Source organism: Aethalodelphis obliquidens, unplaced genomic scaffold, assembly GCF_003676395.1.
Source record: "Aethalodelphis obliquidens isolate GAN/ISIS:26980383/991018 unplaced genomic scaffold, ASM367639v1 scaffold72, whole genome shotgun sequence".
Taxonomy (NCBI): domain Eukaryota; kingdom Metazoa; phylum Chordata; class Mammalia; order Artiodactyla; family Delphinidae; genus Aethalodelphis; species Aethalodelphis obliquidens.
The window spans coordinates 1,223,639-1,250,071 of NW_020838016.1; the positions used below are offsets into that span (position 1 = coordinate 1,223,639).

At 48.6% G+C, this 26,433-nt stretch overlaps 2 protein-coding genes across 3 annotated transcripts in view; both read left to right on the plus strand.

The window, feature by feature from the left end:
* The window catches only part of TMEM108 (transmembrane protein 108), a 377,552-nt gene extending 370,286 nt beyond the window's left edge, over positions 1 to 7,266 (plus strand). For both annotated transcript variants that reach the window (XM_027091637.1, XM_027091638.1), the window contains exons 5-6: positions 1,886 to 2,040; positions 6,919 to 7,266. In XM_027091637.1, coding sequence (XP_026947438.1) covers positions 1,886 to 2,040; positions 6,919 to 7,041 — 278 coding nt within the window. In that variant the 3' untranslated portion in view covers positions 7,042 to 7,266. The remainder of the gene's footprint in view (positions 1 to 1,885; positions 2,041 to 6,918) is intronic.
* Positions 7,267 to 10,858: 3,592 nt separating this feature from the next.
* Positions 10,859 to 26,433, plus strand: part of BFSP2 (beaded filament structural protein 2) — a 69,603-nt gene continuing 54,028 nt past the window's right edge. The window contains exon 1 of the mRNA XM_027091711.1: positions 10,859 to 11,415. Coding sequence (XP_026947512.1) covers positions 10,927 to 11,415 — 489 coding nt within the window. The 5' untranslated portion in view covers positions 10,859 to 10,926. The remainder of the gene's footprint in view (positions 11,416 to 26,433) is intronic.

A 26,433-nucleotide genomic window follows, 5' to 3' on the forward strand; every position in this document is an offset into this window, starting at 1 on the left:
TTTCGATCAAAGCAGATTGGCTAGAATGGAAATTTGCCCAATCTCTTGACTTTGCCTGGAAGCCTTTTCAGGTTGAGATACCAGCAAGGCCAACAGCAGGGAAGAGCTACAGAATTCCCCAGTCAGCCCGCAGGGCTCTCGGTTCTGGGCCCTGAGGTCTCAGCCTGTGTGGATGCCAGCTTTTGCATCTTCCCCACACCCTGGCATGCACAGGCCCCCAAAGCCAGCCAAGCCTTCAGGCTGCGGTAGACAGAGATAGCCTCCACTGCCCCCCGATGGCCATTGCCACCACAGTACCAGCCTTTGTGGGCCGCTTAGCATGGGCCCCCCCCCACTCCCCAATGCCGATGATGGGCACCGCCAGGTTGTTGGATACAGCCCTGCCCAGCCCTGGCCGAGAGTTTCACCCACCCTGTGGGCTCTGGTGATGGGAGCCTGGGCAGGAGGTGCCCAGTCTTCATTTACCGGCTTCTCCCCAAGAAGGCTCCTGTCATCCTGGTCATTGCATCAGCTGTTCCCCTGTGTGACCCTGGACAGGCCACCCCACCCTCCGACCTCGGAAGCCTTCCCTGTCAGCATGTCCAAGCCACTCTGTTCATACCTGGTTCATCAGCAACATCCAAACGTGCTGCTTCCTCCCGGGGCCCCCGAGTCTCTGAGACTGAACAGACAGTGTGGCACATCGAGCTGTGTGGAGGCCGCATGAGGCCCGCCTGTGCAGTGCGGACTCCACATCAGCGTTTGGCTTGTCTTTGTGAGGCAGAATCATAGATGGTTGAGAGCATGGACTTGGGAGTCCAGATGTCTGGGTTTGCTCTTGGGCAAGTCACTTCACCTCTCTGAGTCTCCATTTTCCTTTCTGTAAAATGGGGACCTCATGGAGTTACGTAGAGGATTAAATGAATTAATGTTTCTAAAGTGCTTGGAGCCACCTGGCACATAAATGCTGTAAGACTGTTAGCAGCTATTTGTTTTTGACGATGATGATGAGGCCAGAGCAGCTGTTTTATCAGGGTCCAAGACCTCTGCCCAGAGATTTGCTCTGTGAACCTCTGCCCTCTGTGGAAGTCAAGGCTCATTTTGCAAAATTCCCTGGGCTCTTCCCGTCTCTCTGCCGTGCTCTCGCTCTGACTGAGAACGCTCCTTATCAGTCCCACGGTGCAACGTGGTGCATACATGCCATTCCCTGCAGCCAAGCTCTGGGAGCCCTCCCAGCGAGAGAGCAAGGCCTTTCCTTGGAGCAAACTCACTGGGTGGCACTGCAGCATGCAGAAGTATCCAAAATTGCATCCACGCCTCTTGCCCCTGAGCCTATGGAGGCAGCCTCTGAGCATCGCTCTGGCCTCACCTCCCACCTCACTCTCCCACACCCACCCCACTCCAGCCATGCGACTCTTTCCTCACACACAGGCAGCTTGTCCCCACCTCAGGCCCTTTGCACGTGCTGTTCCCTCCACCTGGGACACACTGCCCCTGTTCCACCCATGGCCAACTTCTTCCCCAATTCCAGTCTCAGCTGTAAGGTCACTGCTCAGGCAAGCCTTTCACGATGGAGCCTCTCCCCCAGCTACCCCCTGCTGTCTCTCTCACTTTGCCACGTTTTCTTTGCTTTGAACAGTTCTCTTGTATATTGTCTGACCCCGGTGCACCCCTCCGTCCACATGCTAGGCGGGAAGCTTATGAAAGCAGGGCAGTCTTGTCTTTCTCTTCTCTCCCCCTCTCCCCAGCACCCTGCACAAAGCAGGTGCTCAGCGTTTATAGATATTTGTTGAGCAGATGAACAAACGAATCAACGAGCAGGGCAAGTGGCTGGATGTGTAACCGTCATGGCCTGCCTGGCCCTGCTTGCCACCCTCTCGCTCTCTAACACGGACTCTCTCAACAGCCGTCTTGCTGACCGTGTGCTGCCTGCGGAAGAAGAAGAAGCCGGCCAACCCCGAGAACAGCCTGAGCTACTGGAACAACGCCATCACCATGGACTACTTCAGCAAGCACGCCGTGGAGCTTCCCAGGGAGATCCAGTCCCTTGAAACCTCTGAGGTAACGAGCCCCAAACCAGGGGCTGCCCCGGGGAGGGCTGCCGCTGTGGGAAGAGCACAGGCTCCAAAGAGAGCAGAGAAGCTGCCTGCCTGTTAGTGGCTCACTCCTCCGAGCAGCGTGGCCCCAGAGGCTGTGAGCCCGCCCAGCCCTGCCAAGTGGGCATCTGCATTAGCGAGAATCCCCGGGGGCCTTCTGCTCACGTTGAAGTTTGAGAAGAATGGTTCTTGGGACTTGGGGTTTCTGGGAACAAGTCAACGACTGTTCACTGAGGATCGTTTGGGGGCAGGCACTCTCTGGGGACTGTGAAGGTGAAAGCTTGCTCTCAAGGGGCCCAGGATCCAAGATTTTGGGTGAGGTACAAACCCCGACATCATTCAAAGCAAACTAGGGGGGCTACAGGGAGAGGTACAGAGCTGTGGAACCCAGTGGAGGAAAGCTTCACAGTGCAGGTGCTGGAAGGGTGAGTATTTGCCTGAATCCCCCGGCCGGCCAGTGAGAGAGCTGCACTTTGACCCAGGTCTCTCTGACTGAAGACCTCTTTCCACTCCCACCGGAAGACAGGGCAGAGGCCAGGGTGCGGCTGGAAAGGTAGATGGATTAGGCACGGCCTTGGGTGGGGTTGAATGGAGTTTGTGCTTTAGCCTTGGGTAGCGGAGGGTCATTGAAAGTTTTGCGCTTTTTGTGAACTAGTTTTAGAAAGATTGTGCTGATGGTCTGGTAAGGGCACGTCGTCAGTGAAGGTATAAGGAGGAAAGGAAGGGTAGTTTAGTGGATGGATGAATGGATGAGAGGACAGACAGACACACAAAAAATAAGTAGGTCACCTGGGATACAGTTGAGATGGCCCTGGAGAAGAATGGCAGACGTCTGAGTAAAGGCAGGGGTAGCTGAGAGCTTCTGGAGGAACCGTCCCCGCTCATCCCTCCAGCAGCCAGATGAGCATTTATAAACAGGCATGTGATCACATCACTCCTGTGCTCAGAACCCTTCAGTAGCTTCCCATCGCTGGTAAGTTAAAGTTCAAAGTCTGTTCAGGGCCTGCCAGGTGGACCAGTCCCTGCCCAACTATCCAGCCTCAGGTTACGCCCTCTCCCTCTTGTTTGCTAAGCTCTGGCCACATTGCATTTCTTTTCATTCCCTTACGGCACCAAGTTCCATCCCACTCCAGGGCTGTGCATGAGCTGTTCCCTCTCCTGGCATGTCTTCTGTTCCTCCCTGGCACCCCCTTCGCTGTTCACCTCAGTGACTCCTACCCACCACTCAGGGCCCAGCCCAACTGTCACTTCCTCAGAGAGACCTTCCCTGTCTCCAGGCTGGGTTCACTCTCCTGTCATATGGTCTCAGCTCCTGTGCTTTTCCATCGTGGCACTTATCAGGGTTGTCATTGTGCAGCTACTGGTCTGACATTATAGGTAGAATGTCCTTCCCCCACTGGAATAACCAGTTATCCCCACATTGCTGGTGCCAAGGGCCATTCTGGGCACTCATTCTACTCCATCTACCAGCAGCATCGGCACAGTCGGTCGTTTCCTCCTCAAAATGTTTCTCCGCTGGCATCTGGGCCCCATCCCGTCCTGCTCTCCCCACCCACCCGCAGCTCCTCCTCAGTCTCCATCGTTGGCCCCTGTCTTGCCCCGACCTCCAGTCACGGGAGGGCGCACGCTCAGTGCTCCCACACTGCTTCTCTTCTCTTTCCTCTCAGCTCCATGCCTTTAAATCCCATTCCTCACTGTGACTACCAAGTTCTGCCCTAGCCTGGCCGTCTCCCCTGAGCTCCAGACCCGTGTGCCCAGCTACAGGCATCTCCCAGCCAACAGCCCGAGACTGAACTCTCGGCTTCTCCCTCCTGCCCCGACGCCCAGAAGGCCCCCTGCTGTCTCTCATTATTAGATGGCACCGCGGCCGCCTTCTCCTCTCGCACATCCCACCTCGCGTCTGTCTGCGGCCCTGCTGGTTCTTCCTCCACGTGAGCAGGGCTCACCACTTGCACTGCGACCCCTCGTCCAGGCTGCCATCATCCCTCGAATCGTGGATTGCTGCCATCGCTCTGCAAACAGCTCTCCCCGCTACTGGCTACCCACCACGGTCTGTCCTAAACAGAGCAGCCAGATGATCTTTCCAAGGCAGGACCTCCCGTCAGCCACGGCTCCCACGCTTCACAGGGGCCCTGTTCACACTTTGGACAGAATCCAGATTCCTCTTAGCAGGCATTTCTCGGGCTGGCCCTGCCCCACCTCCTCCCCCTCTGCCAGAGAGCACATGCCCCAGCCCAAGAGTGAGCTCGTCCTGGCACCTGAAATGCTCTTCTCCTGACTGCCTCCACCCCTCACTTCCTCCAGGCCTCTGCTGCAATGCCACCTCCTCAGGGAGGCCTTCCCTGACTGCTCTACACAGGTTAGAACCCCACCCTCCAACCCCTGGTGCTCTGTCCCCATCCCTGTTTTGAGCACTTCTCACTGCCTGGCATTGCACCCTTCTCTCTCTGTTGACTGCTGTGCATCCATCTCACCTACTACAACATAAGCCGCCTGAGGGCAGGAGGTTGTTTGCTCTGTTCACTGCCCTATACCCAGCTCCACGAACAGTGCCCAGCACATGGTAGGTACTCTGTAAATGGTTGTCACATGAGTGAACTTTACTCACGATTTACCCATGACCCAGCCCAAAGCCTGACACACAGTGGACGCTCAGTAAGAAGCTTTAGCTGAAGGGCAAACAGGGACAGGCCTCACAACGGCATTGACCTTTAGTGTGGCCAGGGTGCAATTTGGTGGCAGAAGTGTTCCTGAGAACTGTTACAGTGAGTGAAAAAATAGGTAACTTGGACAGGGGGCTGGCCCACTTTGAGCGTGGGCCATGCACCCTGGATCCTAAACTCCTCATATGCTCTTTACAAATTGGTAAATGAAAACCAAAGCTAGAGGACGGTGCCGGTGAGTGTACTGTCACAAGTACCCTGCTTGCAGAGGCCGCAGTCAGGACCCCAGGGTCAGGAGCAGGAAGCTCTGCCGGCTTTAGAGTGGGTTTCTCACCCTCCCCTCCCAGCCAGCCCCCTCCCCTCGTTCTGCTGTATTCTCAGTAACAGCAGCTGTCCCCTCCCTGGGTACAGAGGCCCTGCCGCCCACCCACAGAGCGACCACAGTCACAGGACCATGAGCTCACTGCCGGGCTGCCAGTGTTGGAGGCTGCCAAGTGCTTTGCCTAAGCAAGTTTCCCCGGTGCCCTGCTCCCCTTCTGGGCTGATGAAAGCCACAAAACAGAATCTGGGCTGTATGGGCAGAGTTGTGATGCCCAGAGGCGCCTGGAAACTTTTCCATGCTTTCTCTTCTTTTTCCCTCCCCTCCTTCTGTTTTCTTCTTTCCTGCCTTAGTTATTTTCTACATAACTTTCTCTTTTCTACGCAGAGTAACTTCTCCCACGTGGTTCACCCTTGAATGCTTGCGTTGTGAGAACTGTAAAGCCGCAAGCCAGATCTCAGGCTCCAAAATTCCCATCCGCAGCTCAACCCCAAAGCCCAGTGGAGAAAGAGGATTTCTGTCCCCTCCCTGACATGCTGCCCTGTTCTCCTTACTTAGACGGCTGGTCCCACATCCACCCTTTGGATGGGCGCACAGCTGATTCCAGACAGTGAAGGAAATTCTTGTCTTCTGAAAAGACATTTACAACAAATGACCTTTCTTCCTGTCTCTCCTTATTACCCATAAAGTAATACGTACTTGTCAAAAATAACATGTTTTGTTTAAAAATAAACTTCAGAGTATTAATCGTGGCTTCTTAAAACAAAGCCATTTCTAAGCTGGTCTGGCCTAAACCGGTTACATCTAGGCCTGCTGCTGAGTCTTTGCCCTGAAATAGCCTGCAGGCTCTGAGGCTTCAGTTGTGTAGAACTGGAACAAACTATGGCTTTTTTCTCTACGTTAACACCTGGGCCTGAGTCTGAGAACAGCCATTTTGTGGCCCCCAAGTGCTTGCAGTCCTTGGTAGCTGCAGCCAAAGCCATTCAGATGACCCGAGCAGATTGTCTGTTTCTAGGCTTTTCCACTCCTGAGGCTGTGTAGGCGACTGAATTTTTCACTCACCACCTATTGTGCAGTCACACAGAGATTCAGATCCCTTCAGCTCAGCACATCTAGTGCTACAAGAAATGGGCCGAGAATTCTGACCAGGCTATGGGAGGATTCGGGAGGGTAGAATTAGCCTTGGAGGCTCTGACAGGTGGGTGGCAGGAGAAGAAGGAGGTGGGCAAGCACAGGGTACGTTCAGGAAAGAAAAGTGGCGAGGCCTCCCAGAGGTCTGTGAGAAAGAGGCAGGAAGGAGAGTCTGGGGCCCAAGTGGACCAGGTTTTGCCCACCAGGGCAGCGTGGAAAGCAATGCCACCTCTGGCAACCTGAGGTGGAGGTGATTCAGGAAGCAGGAAGTCTTCTTTGGAAGCTGCTATAAAAGTCTGAAAAAAGAGCAGAAAGGGCTCTGTACCCCAGCATCAGCAGGGAGGATGGTGAAAAATGGTTGTGGTGGGGAGTGAAATAGGTGAAGGGGATTAAGAGGAACAAACCTCCAGTTATCTAGTAAATAAGCCTCAGGGATGGAACGTACACCATGAGGAATATGGTCGATAATATTGTAATAAGTTTGTATGAGGACACACGGTTATTAGACTTATCGTGGTGACCATTTCATAATGTGTGTAAATGTCAAATCACTATGTAGTACACCTGAAACTCACATAATATTGTTATGTTGACTATATTTCAATAACTTTTTTAATGTTTACCAAGCACGCCCAAGGGGAAGTAAACGTCCCCGTGGGTACGTTTCTTTAAGAATGGCCACCTGATAACCCCCACCCAGCTCATGCCATCTGCTCCCTCTGTCCCCCAGGACCAGCTCTCGGAGCCCCGCTCCCCAGCCAACGGTGACTACAGAGACACCGGGATGGTCCTCGTTAACCCCTTCTGCCAAGAAACTCTGTTTGTGGGAAACGATCAAGTGTCGGAAATCTAACTGCAGCAGCCCTCGCTTTGCCAGTCCCTACCTTTCGGCTCTAAATTATCAATATACAAATATATATTATAAATATAATCTTTGTGTAACCCTGACTTGATGAGAAACATTTTCAGCTTTTTTTCCCTAAGAATTGTCAACATCTTTTTTATAAGTGTGGTTTAAAAAAAAAAAACTTGACAGAACAATCCGTGGCTTTATAAAATAAAGGTATTTATAAGCAAAGCAGTTGCATTGATTGCTTCTCTTCATAACTGTCCTTGAGCATGTAGGGGGTCCCAGCAGCCCCAGGCAGGTGAGGGGAGAGACCGACTTGTACAAGTTAATGTTAAAACGGCCAAGTGCACGGCCTCTGAGGCTTCTTAAAGCTCTGGTTCCTCTCGATTCAATGTGAGGGACCCATTTCCGCCCCCTCCTCCACACACCAGCGACGGAGCTGGGCCGCCACCTAGAGGGACACCGGCGGACAAGGAAGAGGGAGCACCTCATCCTCCCGGGTGCCCGGAGCCTCGCGACGGCACAGTTGGGATTCGGACGCAGGCAGGAGCTGGAGATCGCGGAGGCATCCTCAGGCCACGCCCCCTGACAGCCCACACAGGGAGAGTCCAGGCAGGACTGCTTTCCCGGGCGACAGAAGGCTCCCCTCCAAGCACATCCCTGCATCCTCCCACCAACCACAAATGCATTAGACAGCGTGCCTTTCTCTGGAGAGGGTTTGGATGCGGATCCCAGCCCCGGAGCTTCGGAACGCTTGCTCTTCTCCAAGGATCCAACGTTTTGGGGTTCACCTTCGTTTTCTCACAAGACCATCACATCACACCGCTGAGGAACGTGTTTGTGGAAGAAACCTTGGTGTGTGGAGCTGTAATTTTCTAAACCTTCCTCCCAGGATCTTAAAATAACAAGATTGCCAAAGCAGATGGCTCGGGAGGAAGATGTCATTGTATTCTTGTTCAGCCCTGCAGGCCTGCCTGGGGGTCACGGGGACGTCTCCCCTCACTGCTCTTTCCATCGGTGGTCACCTGCTGCCCCGTGGGCCCACGGCCAACAGGGGTCGGACCCCCAGAGATGTGAGAGGGGCTTCCAGAGATGGCTGCTTCTCCATTTTATCCCTACTGTATAGTGGCTGGGAGAGAAGATAACTGCTTTGACCTTCCTTTCTCTAAAAGAAAAATAGTTTGATAGTATATTTTGAATATAGATGTTCTTATAGTCAGATTGGGACCTGAACTTGAATGTTGAGTCATATGTTCGTGTTATTGCTGTGGTCTCTTTATCATAACTTTTTCCTTTCTTCCTACATTTTCCTTTAAAAAAAAAAAAGATGGCCTTCAAAAGTGTGTGTTCTCAATGTCCTGTGAACCTACTTAACATGAGTTTGGTGATTGTCTGTCTTCAAAGACTCTTCAGCCCACAAAGAAGCAGGTTATGTGTTGCTCTGAGATTCATTTCCCAGCGTGTTGCTGTCTGATCTTTCAACCTTATCATAATATTTCTGTCAGTGATTGCATTTAAAATATCAATGTGTGTGTGTATACAGAGAAAGAAATCTGTTTGAAAAGTAAAATTTATATATAATATATGTAATCAGAGATACATATGTTATATATACATATGTGGGATGTATGACTTATTTTTCCTTATCCACAGAATTCAGCTACCATGTATATATAAATAAACTTATTTTATTAGCCAGAGGATTAAGTTGCTAACACATTTTGCATTCTTTTCATTTTTAAATAACTTTTAAGTCTTCCTTCAGTACCAACACTACCTGTCCATCTTTATTTTTTAATCTGTTTTAACAGTAAGTTGGATTTTTATCAGAGTGATGAGCTAATAGCCATTTATCATTTGATAAAAAATTCTTTAGAAACATGTTTGGGATTTCTCCTCCCAAAAGTCATTTGTCTTCAGGTCTTTGGAGATACTGGTGTCAAGACACACCCTCCTCCCCTTCCCTGGGCTCAGGACTGTATTGTAAATATCTTTGGTCAGAGAAATCTGAAGTTAACCTCGCCACTGAGTGTCACCATTCCGTAGAGTAACAGTGCCTAAACACGGCACCTTTGTAAACAATGTAATTAGTGGCTTGAGCTCTTCATTTAGCCTTGGATGATGCATCCTAGAATTCCTGCAGCTCCTGGGACCCATCAGCATCACCTGTTTTAAGAGGATGTTATTATAACCCAGACTAATGGGCGCCACGGGCCTTCGGGGTGCACCAGAGGTGGTGTTCTCAGCGAGAAAGCCACATCTAAATAAAAGGGGCACTGCCAGCCTTTACTTGATCAAGTTGGTTCCTTAATCTGATAATCATATAACCAACACTGATATTTATAAAGTACCTTCCATGTCATTTCAAATAGAAAAAGTAGAAGGAAGAAAGAAAAAGGGAGGAGCACATAGAATATTCCAGAATATTTAACTCTGCCTGTGTGACATTGGGAGGTACCCTGTTTTCTGGGTTTAGGGAGACAGAGGGGGTCCTAGATAAGTCCAGTGACTAGGAGTCAGAAGAGGCCTTCTCATCCCAGCTCTGCCACCTCCTGGACAGGGGACCTTGGGTGAGTCACAGCAGCTCTCAGGTTGTCATCACACAAGGGAGAATAGGTGATCATAGGACATGTGAAGATGCTTCTGGAGTTGTGCACTGTGCAGCCCAAATGTCAGTGCATGTCAACCCTGAACCTACCTCCTAAGGTCGAATTGAGAACTCAGTGAAGTAAAGCATGGAAATCTGCCCAGCACTGGATGGATTTCAGCTGACCCCTTCCCCTTCTCTCCTCAAGGTACATTCCCACATTGCAGGATCTGGGGTAAATATCCAGCTCTGGGTTTTGGATACTTCATTTCTCTAGGGTTAAACTTAAATGCAGTGGGTTTTAGTCCATTTTGTTATCCTGGGGGCTGCAAGATCCTTTCTGGATACTGAGGGCATGAGTTAAAGTCTAGAGGGTGTCATCCAATCCTAACTTGGAGCACCCTTAAAGATCTTACCAGAAAACCTCTTTGTTTTTATTTACTAGTTTTCTGGCAGTTGGGGAAACAGAGGTGTGGGGAACATCTGGAGCACAGTAGGTGGCTGACATGTGTGGGACCTGAATTTGCCCACGGTCCCTTGTCTAGTGCATGAGAGAGTTAAGAGCCCAGGCCAGTGCATGGAAAATAAGGTCCAGAGAGGTGAAGCAGTGTGGCCAAGGTCAAGCAGCTGATGAATACAGTGCGGGGGGGAGGGGGGCAGGAAGGTGCCAGGGAGGGACCTGAAGCTGCTGCCGGGACTGAGGGAGGGGGCATGAAGGAAGCAACAGGCTTACTTTGTTTCTCTGGAGTCCCTGGGGCTGCCTCCCACGAAGGCTGGTTCACAGCCATCTGCAGGCACACCTCCACAGTCACACACGCAACACAGATAAGGCTGGAGATCCCTGACATCAGCCCTGGAACACCTGGAGTCAGTCCTGGCTCAGCCACTCGCTGCACTTGTGATCTAAGGTCTCTGAGCCTCAGTTTACTTATCTGTGAAGTGGGGCTGCTGGGTGCCTGCCTTGCCCTCTCAGGTAGCGAAATACACAAGCCCAGATGAGCCACCTTCACAGCCTGCACTGATCCAGCCTCCCCACTACCCGCAGAAAAATCTAGGAGGACACGTACACAGCCTGCACATGACCCTGCGGAGAACGCCTGAGGGCCTCTCTGCACACAGCCCTGGGGGGGCCGTTTCCCTTTCAGCTTGGTGAATGGTGGAAACTCATGGAAAACAGCAGACAAAGCAGCCCTGGCACAGGGAAGCTGCCAGAGAGGCCAAGTCACGGGGACGCTGGGGCTGGAAACCAAAAGCCACTGGGCTCTGCAAACCCACCAGGCACAGCAGAGGCAGAAGGGGCGATGAGCACAAGGCGAGTGGTGGTGGAGGCGCCCGCGGGGGCCAGCTCCAGCATGCCGCTCCAGCGGCACAAGGCACCCTTCAGGGGAGCACAGTCATCATCCTCCCTGGATAGCCTCCCAGCCTCCAGGACTATTGCCGTGGGTGGTCTTGCCCGAACACCCAGGGTCTATGTAGGGATGACACCCAGTGGGTGCACAGGTGGCCTGGGTGCCCGCGTGACCCGCCGGGCCCTGGGCATCAGCAGCGTCTTCCTGCAGGGCCTGCGGAGCTCAGGCCTGGCCACGGCACCCGCTCCAGGCCTGGAGAGGGACCTCAGTGCCGTCGAGGACCTGGGGGGTTGCCTGGTGGAATACATGGCCAAGGTGCACGCCCTTGAGAAAATCAGCCAGGAGTTGGAGGCACAGCTGCGGATGCACCTGGACAGCAAGGCCACGCGCTCAGAGAGCTGCAGTGCCCTCCGGGCCTCATGGACCAGCAGCTGCCAGCAGGTGAGTGCCTGGGAGAGGATGCTGACAGCTGCCTGCTGCACCTCTGGAGGGTCATTATCAGAGAGCAAGGGTGCCAAGGCAGGGGGCAGGGAATTGAGTGGTCTGAGGCCAGAGAGACTGACCCTAACCCCTTACGCTTCCATGCTAAAACCGTTAATGACGATAACAAGAATAACAGGGCCCACAATTTACTGAGGTGTACTCGGGGCCAAGCCCACGCCAGGCCCTGTGCAGGCACTATCTCCTCTAGGGTTCAAAGCAATGCTGTGCAGAGGCTCATTCACTGATTGCATTCTTAGATGAAAAAACTGAGGCGCAAAGAAGTTATGTGCCCAAAATCACACAGCCAGTCGGGAGATGGAGCTGAGATTTGAACCTGAATTTTTCCAGGTCCAAAGCTTGCATTTGTCCCATCAGCCTGGGCTGACTCTGTAACCTTTGTGTTAAGAACGGGTTTTTACAGCCATCGTCAAATGGAATACCACTGAATGGATGTGGCATTAAAAACAATAGCTATTTGTAGTTTTTTAAGGAACCTCCATACTGATCTCCACAGTGGCTGTACCAATTCACATTCCCACCAGCAGTGCAAGAGTGTTCCCTTTTCTCCACACCCTCTCCAGCATTTACTGTTTCTAGATCTTTTGATGATGGCCATTCTGACTGGTGTGAGATCAGCTCAGTGCTTTGTGACCGCCTGGAGGGGTGGGATAGGGAGGGTGGGAGGGAGGGAGATGCCAAGAGGGAAGAGATATGGGAACATATGTATATGTATAACTGATTCACTTTGTTATAAAGCAGAAACTAACACACCATTGTAAAGCAATTATACTCCAATAAAGATGTAAAACAAACAAACAAACAAAAACAATAGCTAAATGGAGGTGTGTTCCTGTATCTGTTTATACAGGGCTGTCCCGTAGAAATCTGAGCCATGCAGGTAATTGACAAGTTTACTACCCACAGTAATAAAAGTAAAAAAAAAAAAACAGGTGAGGTTAATATTACTATATCTTATTTAACTCAAAATATTTTAAATGTTATTTCAACATGTAATCAATATAAAAAGTATTAATGAGATCATTTACATTCAAAGAGAACTTCTGCAATGATGGAAATGTCCTATATACTCACTGTCTAGTCTGGTAGCCACCAGCCACCTCTGGCTATTTGAGCACTTGACCTGTGGCTAATGAGACTGAGGAGTTAACATTTTTCTTTTATTTTCATTCATTTAAATTTAAACAGCCACATGTGGCCAGTGGCTACCTTTTTGGCCAGGGCAGGGCACAGAGGTTTCCTCTCTGTCCCTTACTTGGTCAGGACCTGCTCTCCAGGGTGCTAAGCTCATCTGTCACATCTGCCTGCAGCCTGTGGTTCTGACGCTGGGGCCGCAGCCAGCTTTGCACAGCTCACCTGTCTCTTTGTGGGTGGCTGGCTTCTCTCCTCCCCCGCTCCCACAAATGCTGGCCTTGGCATCCCTCTGAGCTAAATCAGCCTCTAGCCCAGCCAGGAACTGCCAGCTCAGACCCTTCGCACCCTGGGGCACCCAGCACACAGCCCATGGGGGGAGCTCACGGACCTTCATTCGTGTGTGGCTGGGTGATGCTGGGCACACACACTCAGGGGCTCCCCATTTGCCCCTCCTGCCTCCCACTTCACCCCAGGATGCTTCTCCCCCACCACCAGCTGGTGCCTAGCTGACAGCACAGTACGCATGACACCCAAACACTGTCCTCTTGGCTTTTCCCCAGAGCTGCTGTTCTGCTTGCATCCATCTATGCTGTGAGGAGAACCATCTTAGAGCAGTCCGGGGCCTTAAAGCTGGCAAATCTCAGACAGCCATTCCTCCAGGATTCTCTCCAACAGTGCTGATTCCAAATATTTGTATCCTGTAAACCACCAGAACGCCCCTATTCCAATATTTCGATATTGCAATATTCCAATATTTCAGCATTTGCCAGACAATTTCTTGCACTCAGATGTCACACTGACTTTTCACAAGAGGTCAGGCATCCCACTTTCTAGGTCAAAAAGTATGACCACAAAACCTAGTCCATACTCAACAGAGACTGACTTGGTCTGGCTCCAGAGGTTTGGGCAACTTACCCAACTTCTTTGAGCCTCAGTTTCCTTATCTGTAAAATGGGTATAATAGCGCTGTGGGTATTCCAGCAAGTCCATATAGATAAATAAGTCGCATAGGTCCTGCCTGCAGGTAGGCTACAGATTAGAGAAGTGCACAGTGAGAGCAGTACAGGCACAGTGCTGTGGGCTGGATGCCAAGACAGTCAGCCCCCGAATGGGGGTCATTTTCCTTTCAGGTGACTCTAAGTGAGATTCTACGTATGAATACAGAGTTCTCTTTTTCCTCTTTTATAAAACATGGACTTGAAGATACAGTTAGAACAACCTATAAAGTGGAGTTATTTCTGTATCACACAGCCCAGTCCTCCAGCCATGTTTAGCTCTGTTCCATCAATGAGAAAAGAAAATTCTACATATCTGAGATAGACACACGATTTTTTTTCTGTTGCTGTTGCAAAACGGACCCACATTTGGCTCTAAGATGGCTTTGCTGATACCTGCTCTCCAACCCGTATTCTCCACCCCATCACCAGAATGCTCGTTTGGACATGCGCGATTTGACTGCATTATGTCCCTGCCCCAAACCCTCTGGGCTCCTCCTAACCAACAGGACACAATCCACAGCCCGGGGCTCAGTCCACAAGGCCCTTCCGAAGCCACCTCCATCCTAGCCACACTACCCACCTGGGAGGCCGTGAACACACCACATGCCCTCGACCTGGCTACCCCTCTGAGCTGCTTTCCTGCTCCTTCTGTGATCGCTTGGCAGCCTGCACATACATCCACTGCGGCAGCTACCATGTTGTCCTGTGTCATTTGCGTGTCTAGACCCTCACAGTCCAGGATCACTTAGACAAATAGAAAGGGCACAAGCTGGGGGTCAGGGGAACCTGCATTTGGCTGTTTGTTGGCTCTGCTACCTACTAGCTGGGTGGCTTTGCATCAGTTACTTAACTTCTCTGAACTTGTTTCCTCATTTGCAATTTGGGGATCACTTTATCTGCTACACAGGGCTGTTAGGGGGTTAACTGAATGTAATGTATTTAGTAAAATCAGTGACTAACAGCCTAGAAATACATTCCTGGCACTACAGATACCTAGAGCCACGTACACGATCGATGTTCAATGATGAGCGGGACCTCCCTTCAAATCCTGGTTCTGCCACTCACATGGACCACCCACTCATCTGCTCCATGTCTCCCTTTCCCCGTCTTTGAAATGGACGAACACCTCACCAGTAGAATGGGCCGCTATGAGCATGAAATGAAATAAGATGTGAAAAGGGGCTGTGCACGTGCAGTGTGGCATCCTCAGACAGAGCACTTGCCCCCGGGGGCTGGGCCTCTGGCCAAGGGCTTGCTGTTGGAGCCATGGCTCCCTTCAGGGCCTTATTAGCAGGACTCCTTCCCCCCCACCACCAACAGTGTCCTCTCGTCACCCAAGAACCTGGGGAGACAGCTCCCTCCTAAGCCCTCTCTGTCCCCAAACGGTAGGCCCAACTTCTGGGCACTGAGAAACAACACCCTTCCCACAGAGGGGCAGGCCCCACTGCCTCCCTGCTCAGGAAGGACCCAGCACCCCCCCCAGGCCCTCTCCCCGTTCCCGGCCTAGAGCTCAGCCCCCCGCACCTCCACAGCCCAGTTATTTCTGGAAGGGTCGCCTCCTCCTCACGGAGTCTCAGAGGCAGCCACACGTGCTGGCAGTTGCTGGGATCCAGAAGCCGAAAACTCTTGTTCCTCTGCCCTCACTTGGACTTCTTGGCCTGGAGCTTCCTGCCCATCTTTCCAAACACCTGCCCCCGCATTCCTTACCCTTCACAACGCTCCCTTACCCTCGCCCCTTGGAAGCCCATTTTCCTCCATCTGCAACCACCTCCCCGCCCTTGTGCACCCAGCAGAACTCCTCACCCTTCAATCCAGTTCAATGGCACCTCTACTGTGCAGCCCTCCCTGACCTTTGACTCCTCAGGACCAGCACTGTGCTTGAGGCCTGGGATCAAGCTCTCAGTTACTGAGCCCTGAAGGGGCTGAATGGTGGTTGGGCACCTAGAGAGACACGTCACCTCCTCCTTAGCCTGGGCCCCTAACAAAATCCAACAGGGACCTCTGTCTCCCAAGAGCAGGTTGGGCTGGAAGTCCATTTCAGCGGCACATTCTCAAACCAGGCTGCAGGAGCCATGGGGAAGTTCAGAACAAGTGACAAGCGTGATTTCCTTTTATGTCCAACACTTCTGTAGCTGTTTGTGAAAAGAGAACAAAAGGTTGGAAGGGGACAGGGCAGTGTTAACTGAGAGCTCCCAGAGCCTTTCTGGGAAGGGGCCTCTCCCACCCCACCAAGAGCTTTCACCCACCAACCATGAGGAGACAAAGGCACATATTCAGAAAAACAAAGGTGAGAGGGGGAAAGAGATTGTTGCCACTGTGGGAAAAGCCACAGCATGGAAAGCAGCCCAGAACGGGGACTCAGGGGTTCACACCATAGCAGGGTCGGGAAAGCAGCCTGAGGAAATTGTCTCCATCCTCTTTCACTGTATAGGTTTGTGAGCCTTGGAAGAACTAGGGTCAGAGTCAGGGCCAGCTTCACGGGTATGGGCCGAGTACAGCCCTATGGAACCTGAGCTCTGAAGGACCCCAAAGTTGGGATTTAAGACTCAGTAGCCACCATCTTGAAACTCTCACTAGCTGTATCTTTAAATCTGTATTTTGTAAGTGAACTCCAATGGCATGATGAAGCGTGTGTCAGGAACTTGGAGTCTTGGCTCAAACAGGGTCCCTGTCTCCCTGGGACAGCCAGGTCCCAAGACCCCTGGAAACCCAAGGCCTCATCTGACCTTCCCCGCCTTGCCCCACCCCCAGCAGAGGCCTGGTCACAGAGGCGGGGAGGGTCAGGGTGGCATGTTGGGTGGGGTGCAGATCCAGGGCTGGCAGCACCATGGTGCACTCAGCAGGCAACTGACAGGGAAAGGGTGAGCCTCTTGGCCTACACTAGATCCAGATGCCTACAGAGTAGCACTGAGGTTCAGTACTCTTGGGGGTCTCCTGTCCCCCATGGATTAGGGTGGCCAGTCTATAGGAAAGGGAGATGCCTGGCTGGACTTCCCCATCCCTGGCCAGGGCCTGGCACCTCAGTCCAGTGGCTGGCAGGAAGGGTAATCCCTTAGTAGTGGGCCACACTGTGCCCCAAATCATGTGGCACAGCCCCCTGGGTGCCTTTGAGGGTTGCACCTGCCCCTTGACTATCCCTATGCTCAAGGGATTGCAAGATTAAACAGCAAAAATGACCATGATAGGTCAAGAGAAAAACCAGGAAGAAAGGAAAATTTTAGTACCTTTAAAGGCCCCCTTTCTCCTGCTTTTTGAACACGGAGCTCTATGTTTTCATTTTGTACTGAGACCCACAAATTATGGAGCTGGTCCTAGTTAGAGTTAAATGTATATGAAGTTCCTTTTCAAGTCCAAATCTCTCTCTCTCTCTGTGACTCAGCTCTGTTAGACCCTCTCAGCTATTGATACTTCTACTAAGCAGTAAAAACGGAAGAATTCCCAGGTGGTGGCCACAGAGGCCAAGGAGGACCTGGGCACCAGCCCACTGCTCGGGCAAAAGGTGGTCCTTTCCCTCTCTGGCTTTGCTGAGTGCTCTGACTTTTCTTGCCAAGTGAATAATACTGATAATAAGCTCTGGCAGCAACATCAGGCCCTTTCATCCTCAAACAGGTCAAACACAAGGTTGGAATTAGCAGCCTCCCTTCCTCGGAGCTGCAGATAAAAGGAGAATGGGGACAGAGGAGGTGCAGCCACAGAGTCTCAAAGCACACGGAGCGGGCGGAGGCCAGGTCCGCGGAGATGCTGCCTGGGAAAGAAAAGGGAACGTGGCGGCTTAAATCTCCATCGAATTTAGGGGTCTCCATGGGAGAAACCAGTGGCTTACACCTCCAACAGCAGAGGCTGTCAGCTGGAGTACAGGAGAAATCAAAATTATTGAAAGGCAAGAGGATTAGAATTTTAAATGGGCCTGATCTGAATATTTTCCCTGCTCTCACAGTCCCACTTTCTGTCCCTTGCAGAGAAAGAGACCCCATACTCCGGGGATCTACCCATTTGGGGAAATAGCTGGAAACTTAGGCAATCTAGGTCTGGGCCAGGTTTCTCTCCCCACAGCACTTGTGGTCCTAGCAGGTTTTTAAATAAAAGATAAGAGAAGAATCCTCCCCTCTGAATAAAATGAAAGGCAACAGGGTCATTGTTGTGATTCACAACCTGGTGTCCCTGAAAGGGGGAGGGAGAAAGAACTGAGCAGTTTTAGAGCCTGCAAAAGCTTGAATGCATTTACCCAAGACAAACCACGCAGTCTACTGCTCAAGAAATACAATTTCTTTAGTGAGAGGAGGCCAGTAAGATAGTTACTCTGTTAGCCGGTCTATAAGGGACACTGAAGTATCATTAGAAATGTAACCATACAGAGAAAAATATATTGAGAATTCCTCTGAGGGAGAGTGCTGTGTAAGACTGAAAAAATCCTCCGACGGAGCAGGGGAGGGGAAGGAGGCTTGAGGCTCTTGACTGAGTAATACAGGTGGTCAGTAAGCTGCTTTCTAAGAAAGGTGGTTTCCTGGGGGCTCTTGTTTTTGCTGCATAGAGTGTCTGGGAGGGAGCAGAATTGCTAAAGAAATTAGGGGAGAGACTGAGTCCTGTTACTCGGGGCCTCTGTGCCCTTCCCATACGCGGAGCTCAGCCACTCTTAAATCTCTTAAGATCTGTTAAAATATGAGGTCCGTGTTGAGGAAAGGGACAGAGGAATCTAGATAATTAAAAACAGAGGGTGTGCTGCAAAGACTGGGGATTATGAAACCAGAGAGCCCTGAGGTCAAACTCAGGCCTCACATGACCTCGAGGCAAGTTCTTCCTTGATCTCTGCATCTTGATACCTCATCTGGATAATGAGGATGTTTGGAGACTTTCTTGAATCATAAATTGTCTCTGAGAAGAAAACACTAGTGCCCTTCCTGCAGAAATTAAAAAGAAAGGGATGTGTACTATCTCTACTACTACGTAACATTGGTCAGAGGTAGTAGTCAATGCGATCAGAGAAGAGAAAGTGATCGGAAAGCACCAAGAACTGGAACAAAAAAGGGAAAATGCTGGTCTTTCTGGAGAGCCCAAAAGGTTCCATGTGACAATTTTACAACAAACAATAATATGATTTTAGTAAAGTAGCAGGTTATAAAAAGAAATAAAGATCAATGCCCCTCATATCTATAAACAACAAAAAAGGATATAATGGAAGAGAAAATCTCATTTATGATAGCAAAAAATAAAATGAAATACCTTTAAATAAACTTAACACGACATGTCTGGGACTCCCCTGGTGGTCCAGTGGTAAAAACTCCGCCTTCCAATGCAGGGGATGTGGGTTCGATCCCTGGTCAGGGAACTAAGATCCCACATGCCACAGGGCAACTAAGCCCACACTCTACAACTACTGAGCTCGCATGCCTCAACTGAAGGGCCCGCATGCCACAACTACAGAGTCCATGCACCCTGAACCCCTTGCACAACAACTAGAGAGAGAAAACCCACATGCAACAACTAGAGAAAAGCCCACACGCTACAACTAGAGAGAAGTCTGCATGCCACAATGAGGAGCCCACGCCACAGCTGAGACCCAATGCAGCCAAAAAAAAAAAGAAGAAAATAAATGGGACTTCCCTGGTGGGGCAGTGGTCAAGAATCTGCCTGCCAATGCAGGGGACATGGGTTCGAGCCCTGGTCTGAGAAGATCCCACATGCCATGGAGCAACTAAGCCCATGCGCCACAACTACTGAGCCTGCATGCCACAAGTACTGAAGCCCACTTGCCTAGAGCCCATGCTCTGCAACAAGAGAAGCCACCACAATGAGAAGCCCACACACCACAACAAAGAGTAACCCCCACTCACTGCAACTAGAGAAAGCCCTTGCCCAGCAACGAAGACACAATGCAGCCAAATAAATAAATAAATTTTTAAAAAAAGAAAAGAAATGAATAAAATGAATAAATATTTTTTAAAATGTCCAAAATCTATATGAGACTACAATAAAACCCTCCTGAAAGATACAAATGGAAAGAAATACCATGTGCTCAAATATAAAGACTCAATAGTATAAAGATGTCAGTTCTCTGTATTAATTTATAAATTTAAGGCAATCCTAATTTTTAAAATACCACAGTTGTTTTTTCTTAGCAGTAGATGGGCTTATCATAAACTTCATTTTTAAGAACAAAAAGGCAAGAAGAGCCAAGAAGAAAAACTAAAAAAAGAAGAGCAAGGGGAAGGGAAAGCACTCCCAGATAATAAAACATACTAGAAAGTCTCGATCATTAAAGCATTAAAGTACATGAGGGATAGGAAGGCCAATGGAACTTAAAACAAAATTTAAAAGTAGGACCCACTGTATATGGAAATTTAGTATTGTTAAAGGCAGTGTCTGGAACCAATGGAGGACTTTTCAGCAAGTGGTATTCAGGAAACTGGATAGTCATAAGGAAAATAATAAAATAGGATCCATCCCTCACTGTATTCTAGGATCAATTCTAAATGCATCCTAGATTTAAATGTAAAAGAGGAAGCTGTGGGGCTTCCCTGGTGGCACAGTGGTTAAGAATCTGCCTGCCAATGCAGGGGACATGGTCCGAGCCCTGGTCCGGGAAGATCCCACGTGCCGCGGAGCAACTAAGCCCATGCGCCACAACTACTGAAGCCCCGACGCCTAGAGCCCGTGCTCTGCAACAACAGAAGCCACTGCAATGAGAAGACTGTGCACCACAATGAAGAGTAGCCCCCGCTCACTGCAGCTAGAGAAAGTCCGCGTGCAGCAGCGAAGACCCAGTGCAGCCAAAAATAAATAAATTAATAAAAAGAAAAAGAGGAAGCCATACAAAGCTAAATTCCTTTATAACTTGGCTGTGGGAACATTCGTTCTTGATACAATTCAAAATCTAAAAGCAATTTATTGATTTTTTAAAATACTGATGAATTTGATTACCAAAATTTTTTTAAATTTTACATTGCCATATAACACCATAAGCAAAACTGAAAGATATATGGCAAACTAAAAAAGAAGTATTTGCAACTTAGAATATAAAGTGTTAATATCCCTATTCTATAAACAGCATTTAAAATTTGAGGTTTAAAAAAAAAAGCTAGCAACACTCTCATTTTTAAATAAGCTAGAGATATAAAGAGACATTTGAAATTAAAATTAAATGAAAATGGTTCTTAACCATACAAAAGTTTGCTCAACTTCACTCATGATAGAGAAATACAAAAATAAAACAAAACCTACCTGAGATACCATTTTCACCTATCAGATTGGCAAAACTCCACAAATATGTCAATCTATTTTGTTGGTGAAGCTCCAGGGAAGTTCAGACAGTACTGATGGGAATAGAAAATGTTGCAACCACTTGTAGGAAGAATTCGGCAATTTCTAGACAAATTTATATGCATTTATGTATATTGAATTTGATCCAGCAATCCCACTTCTAAGAATCTCTCCCAATGACACATTGGCAAAAACGTGAACAAGAAGTATGCATAAGGGCTTCCCTGGTGGCACAGTGGTTGAGAGTCCGCCTGCTGATGCAGGGGACACGGGTTCGTGCCCTGGTCCGGGAAGATCCCACATGCCGCAGAGCGGCTGGGCCCATGAGCCATGGCCGCTCAGCCTGCGCATCCAGAGCCTGTGCTCCGCAACGGGAGAGGCCACAACAGTGAGAGGCCTGCGTACCGCAAAAAAAAATAAAAAAGAAGTATGCATAAGACTATTTATTTCAATCCTACGAATAATGGCAAAAGACAGGAAACAACCCAAATACCTATCAATAGGGGACTAGTTGAATATGCAATGATAAATCCACAAAAGGTATGAGGAATAGCTCTGTAACTATTATGGAATGATCACTTCAAGGATATATTGTTGAGTTAAAAAGCAAGGTGGAGAGAATATTTATGTCATTCTACCACTTACCTAAGAAAGAGGAAGGGATATAAGTCCCTTCATGTCATACGTATTTGCTTATAATGGAAAAAAATACTATAATGTTTTTAAATGATCACTTACAGGAGGAGGGTAGAGGGAAAAGGAACAGACACTAGAGTTGTTTTAACTTATCTTTTTATGTGGAGATGACTTTGGAACCATGCAAATATTTTACAGAATTACAAAACAAAATTAAGTCTTAAAAGGAATACCCTAAAAATCAAAAAGAAAAGGAAACAAATGAATCCAACAATGTATCAAATTTATGGTATAATTACCCAGAGAAGAAATATTCCAAGTGACTTTTAAAATCACAGTAATTTGACTGTACATCCCTAAGGGGGATACAAAAGAGTACTGCTAAAAGAATCTTAAATCATTTCAGACATCATGTTGTCGGTGATAGGTTGGTATTATTGTGACCCTGTGGGGGGTGGGGGGATGTGGGTGCGTGTACTGTGAGATAAAGCAAAAGAGTAACTATATATTTGTGTCATTGAGAACTAAGACTTTTAGTGTAGGTGAAAGGAGACACAGTTATAAGGTTGATAAAGTTTAGTGACAATTCTTTAGTCCTGAATTTGAATTGGAATTATCAGTATAAAACCATGGTGTATGTCAACATAAAATTAATATATACCCATTTCCTAGCTCTGGTCAGTGACAAGACCTAGAAACAATGTCCAACGCAGCAGTACTGAGCATTTTCAGCCTCAGATTTTGGTCTCTAACCACCATCTTTCACTACAAGAACAGAAGCTCCTTAGAGAAATGGCTAGATCCAGGTTTGGGGGCAGGAAATGTACAAGATGAGTCTGAGAACCCAAGAAAAGTATAAAGAACTACTAGAGTCACATTAAAGGACTTAAGAGCCAATTTGAATAAGCTCCCACTAATCAAAGATGTCTAAGGGTCAATAGGAATATTAACTACAATAGATTGAGACATATCAAATATGTTTAAATCTATGAGCTCAGTATTAAATCCCTCCGTGCCAAATCCCACTAATTTGTTACCTTGGAGTCTGCTGGGGAACCAACTCACTTTTTGGAAACTGGTAGATAATGAGAAAGAACCAGGCATTCTTCCTGTCTTTCCTATAAGACCTGTAGGTACATCATGGTTTAAAAAAAAAAAAAAAAGAAGAAGAGAGGAAGTGTCTTTTTGTAGAAGTATTACAGCTAAAAAAAAAAAAAGTGATTATTAATTTTATTTATGTGTATCACTAAAAATAATTCTTAAAACAGAATTTGAATGTCACCACTTTGCAACCATAATAAAATAATGGATCTAGGCAATAACAATCATCAAATAGCTACTAATCTCACAAAAAGAGAGACCAGCAGACGTGCACCTCGTGGTGGAGTTCACACCACCACCTGTGAAGTAGTCTTGCCAAAAAAAAAAGAAAAGAAAATTGCAAGGGATTAAGCCTCAAGATAGAACTACTAGTTTACAGGAAATACAAAAGGTCAGATGAACATGTTAATTGACACCATGGGGATGAAATCAGCAAATCCTGACTCGGGGAAACTACAGGGCTAAACAGCCAATTTTTTCAACAAGCAAAAATTGTGAGGGGAAAAAAGAGAGATGGGTGGGAGGAGGGGGTATCTATAAATTTAAAGAGATTAAACTGACATATCAACCCATTAACCCATTGAAATGGACATTATTTGGACCACTATTCAAGGAAACTGTTAAAAAATACATCAGATAATTGAGGAAAGAGGCACTGGATATTTGATGATATTGAGGAATTGTTATTAACTTTTAGGCGCTATGTTATTTTTAGCTTTGTAGAAGTTATGTAGTTTTCTTAAAGCATCTTCATAATTTAGCAATACCATACTGAAATATCTGAAGAAGAAATAATATGATAGCTAGGATTTGTTTAAAATAATCTGGGGTGGGGGCTTCCCTGGTGGCGCAGTGGTTGAGAGTCCGCCTGCCGACGCAGGGGACACGGGTTAGTGCCCCGGTCCGGGAAGATCCCACATGCCACGGAGCTGCTGGGCCCGTGAGCCATGGCCGCTGAGCCTGCGCGTCCGGAGGCTGTGCTCCGCAACAGGAGAGGCCACAACAGTGAGAGGCCTGCGTACCGCAAAAAAAATAAAAATAAAAAGTAAATAAAATAAAATAAAATAAATAAAATAATCTGGGGTGGGAAGGAAATGTGAGGGGATATTGGTGAAAATAGGCCATGCATTTATAATCGTTGAAGCTGGTTATGGTTATATGGGGGTCCATTATACCATTCTTTCTTTTTATATATGTTTAAAATTTTCATAATAAAAATGAAGATAGAATATCTACCTCCTAGAATTGGTCCATAGGTATTAAATGAAATAATGTACATAAATTGCTGGGTGCATAAGCAATACCCAGTTAAAGTTTGTGGAATTGAATAAACAAGAAGATAGAGACATTGAGTGGGTAACAACATAAACAACTGTGTTTATATACATGAATTCATCAGTGGTTCAAACCACAGACACTGCAGGAGTTTAGAGAATGAGTGGGGTACTAACCAGCCCTCAGAGGTGCCCCAGGAAATGGAGATGAAATGTGAGACCCAACGAACCTGCCAGAAGCTCGAAATGTGAGACCCAACGAACCTGCCAGAAGCTCGGCATGGACCAAGTTGGGAGTCAGGACCAGGCATGACCGTCTGCAGGGCAATCTGCATGTGGGGTTGACTCCCCAGCTGTCAAAGGGAAAGTCTGCACTGGACACTTTGTTAAAATCAGCAAGACAGGTTTTATTCAGACTACAGCAGTAGGGAGAGAGACTTCAGAATAGAATTGAGAACACTGAAGGAGGTTGAGGGAGGGTGGTCTAGGTAATTTGGCCATCCGTGTTTGCTACCTGGCGCTTATCCAGAGGAGAAACACACTTCTAATATCTTTATGACACGAGCAAATTGGAGGAAGTGCCCCCCAAAGTTAGCATCATACCCTCCTACAGGAACCCAGATATTTGCATTTCACAGGTCCTGGAGGAAACATTCTGGGTTGTTGGAGATTCATATCTTGAAGGAGTAGAGAAAGCATTTACAGTTCCAAGTTTCCTAAAGCAATCGTCTAAGAAAAGGTAGGTCAGGAGCCTCTTGTCAGGTTTTGGCTGGAACAGTAAATTCTTTTGGCAGCCTAAGCTTTCTCAGGCAGGCATTTCAAGAGGGCTGGGGTCATCCTAGGGACATGGCCTGGAGCAAATGGAAGCCATGCTAGCGTCTGGTCAGGTCTCCTAGTGGAGGGAGGGGGTGGCTGGAGGGTACAGTGCAGTTTTCAGGTCTCACCTCCAAGCGCCAAGCTCTCCCGGTCTGTACCCCACCTCCCTCAGCTCTCTATTCCAAGAGTGTTACACCACAGCGCACAAAAGGCAGCCCACAGGGGCTGGGCAGTGAGGGCTGAATACAGAACCAGGCAGGCTCAAGGTTTCAAATCAGAACCCTGAAGAGAAATACTAGAAACAGGCCGAATGCTCCATAGGCTAAATAATGCAGCAGAATCCTCTGCAGTTGTAAGAAAGGAACAAGGAAGCTCGCTGTGTACTGATGGGTAGCTAGCACCAATCTATATTTTTTTGAATAAAAAGGCAGACTGCAAAACCTGTGTGTGCTATGCCACTGTTTGTGTTTAATAAAAAAAGGAAGGAAGGGAGGGAGGGAGGGAGGGAAGGAGGGTGGGAAGGAGGGAGGAAGCAAGGTGGGAGGGCAGACCCTCTCTGGAGCACACACAAAGTGGTGGCAATGGATGCTTCTAGTGTGGGGCTGGGTGACTGGAGACAGAGGCAGAAGTAGGCTTACTTTGGACTCCTGCACTGTTAGAATGTTTTATCTTAAAAGAAAATGAAGTTATAAATAAAACTCCTGCCAGTGACTTGTCACTGAGGGCCAGGGAGGAGAGTGGGTATTCCGGCCAGGTCCAGGGCTGCTGAAGTCCCCACAGGCTCACAGAAGTACAACCAGGTGGGAGGAGGAAGTCTTCTCCACAGCCTCCTCTCAAGACAAAACCCCTACAAAGTTCAAGAGCCGTGTACAAGAGCAATAGGAAGGACCTCCTCCTGGCCTGTACTCTCCAGAAGAACTAAGTTAAAACTTAACGCAGGCAAGTGCCGAGGACACACGTGGTGCCTCTGTACGGGGAGTTATTCAAAGAATGGCTGAACCCAGCAGAATGCAATCCAGGGCCCCCGGCGTTGCCCCAGAGGGTTTATGCTGATCCACTGAAGTTGAGGACTCAATTTAGGAAAATAAAACGTAGTTTATCGTTGTCTGGCTGGGGAAAAGCACATAAAGATTCATTTATCTGGCTGTAAACGAGCTGGTAGAGCTGAGTGTCACAAATGCATTATTCAGGAGAAATGAAAAGTTATTTCAGCCACTATCAGTAAGTAATGAAAAGCAGTGCGCAGGGAGTGGAAAACTCCATCACAAAACCGACCTGCTATCAGAAAACTGGTAATTTTTATTTATTTATTTCAGGGACCAGTGAATAACCATCTAAATAAGTCTTAGGGGAAACAAAACACTACAGCCTGGAGAGAGAAATGAAGTTAGAAAGTCCCCCTCTCAGCAGACTCTGGGCAAAGTTACACTGGAGGCAAAGAACCCTCACCCTCCTCCCCTGCCCACCCCCCACCCCCATCCCAGAGCACCCGAGGCCCTGCCCTCACTCGCCCTCCCTGGCTGCCCAGAGCACAAGGCCTCACCACCAGCTTTTAATTGTGTCACCTCTTCATCTCCCACCCCTCCTGGTAAGGGCCTGATCTTGGGTGGCCTCGGCCTGCAGTGGCTTGAAGCAGGATTTCTGTTCCCAGCCAGAGATTGAAGTCAGGCCTCGGCAGTGAGAGCGCTGAATGCTGGCCACTAGACCACCAGGGAGAGTGGCCAGTGACAAGGCCCTGGCCC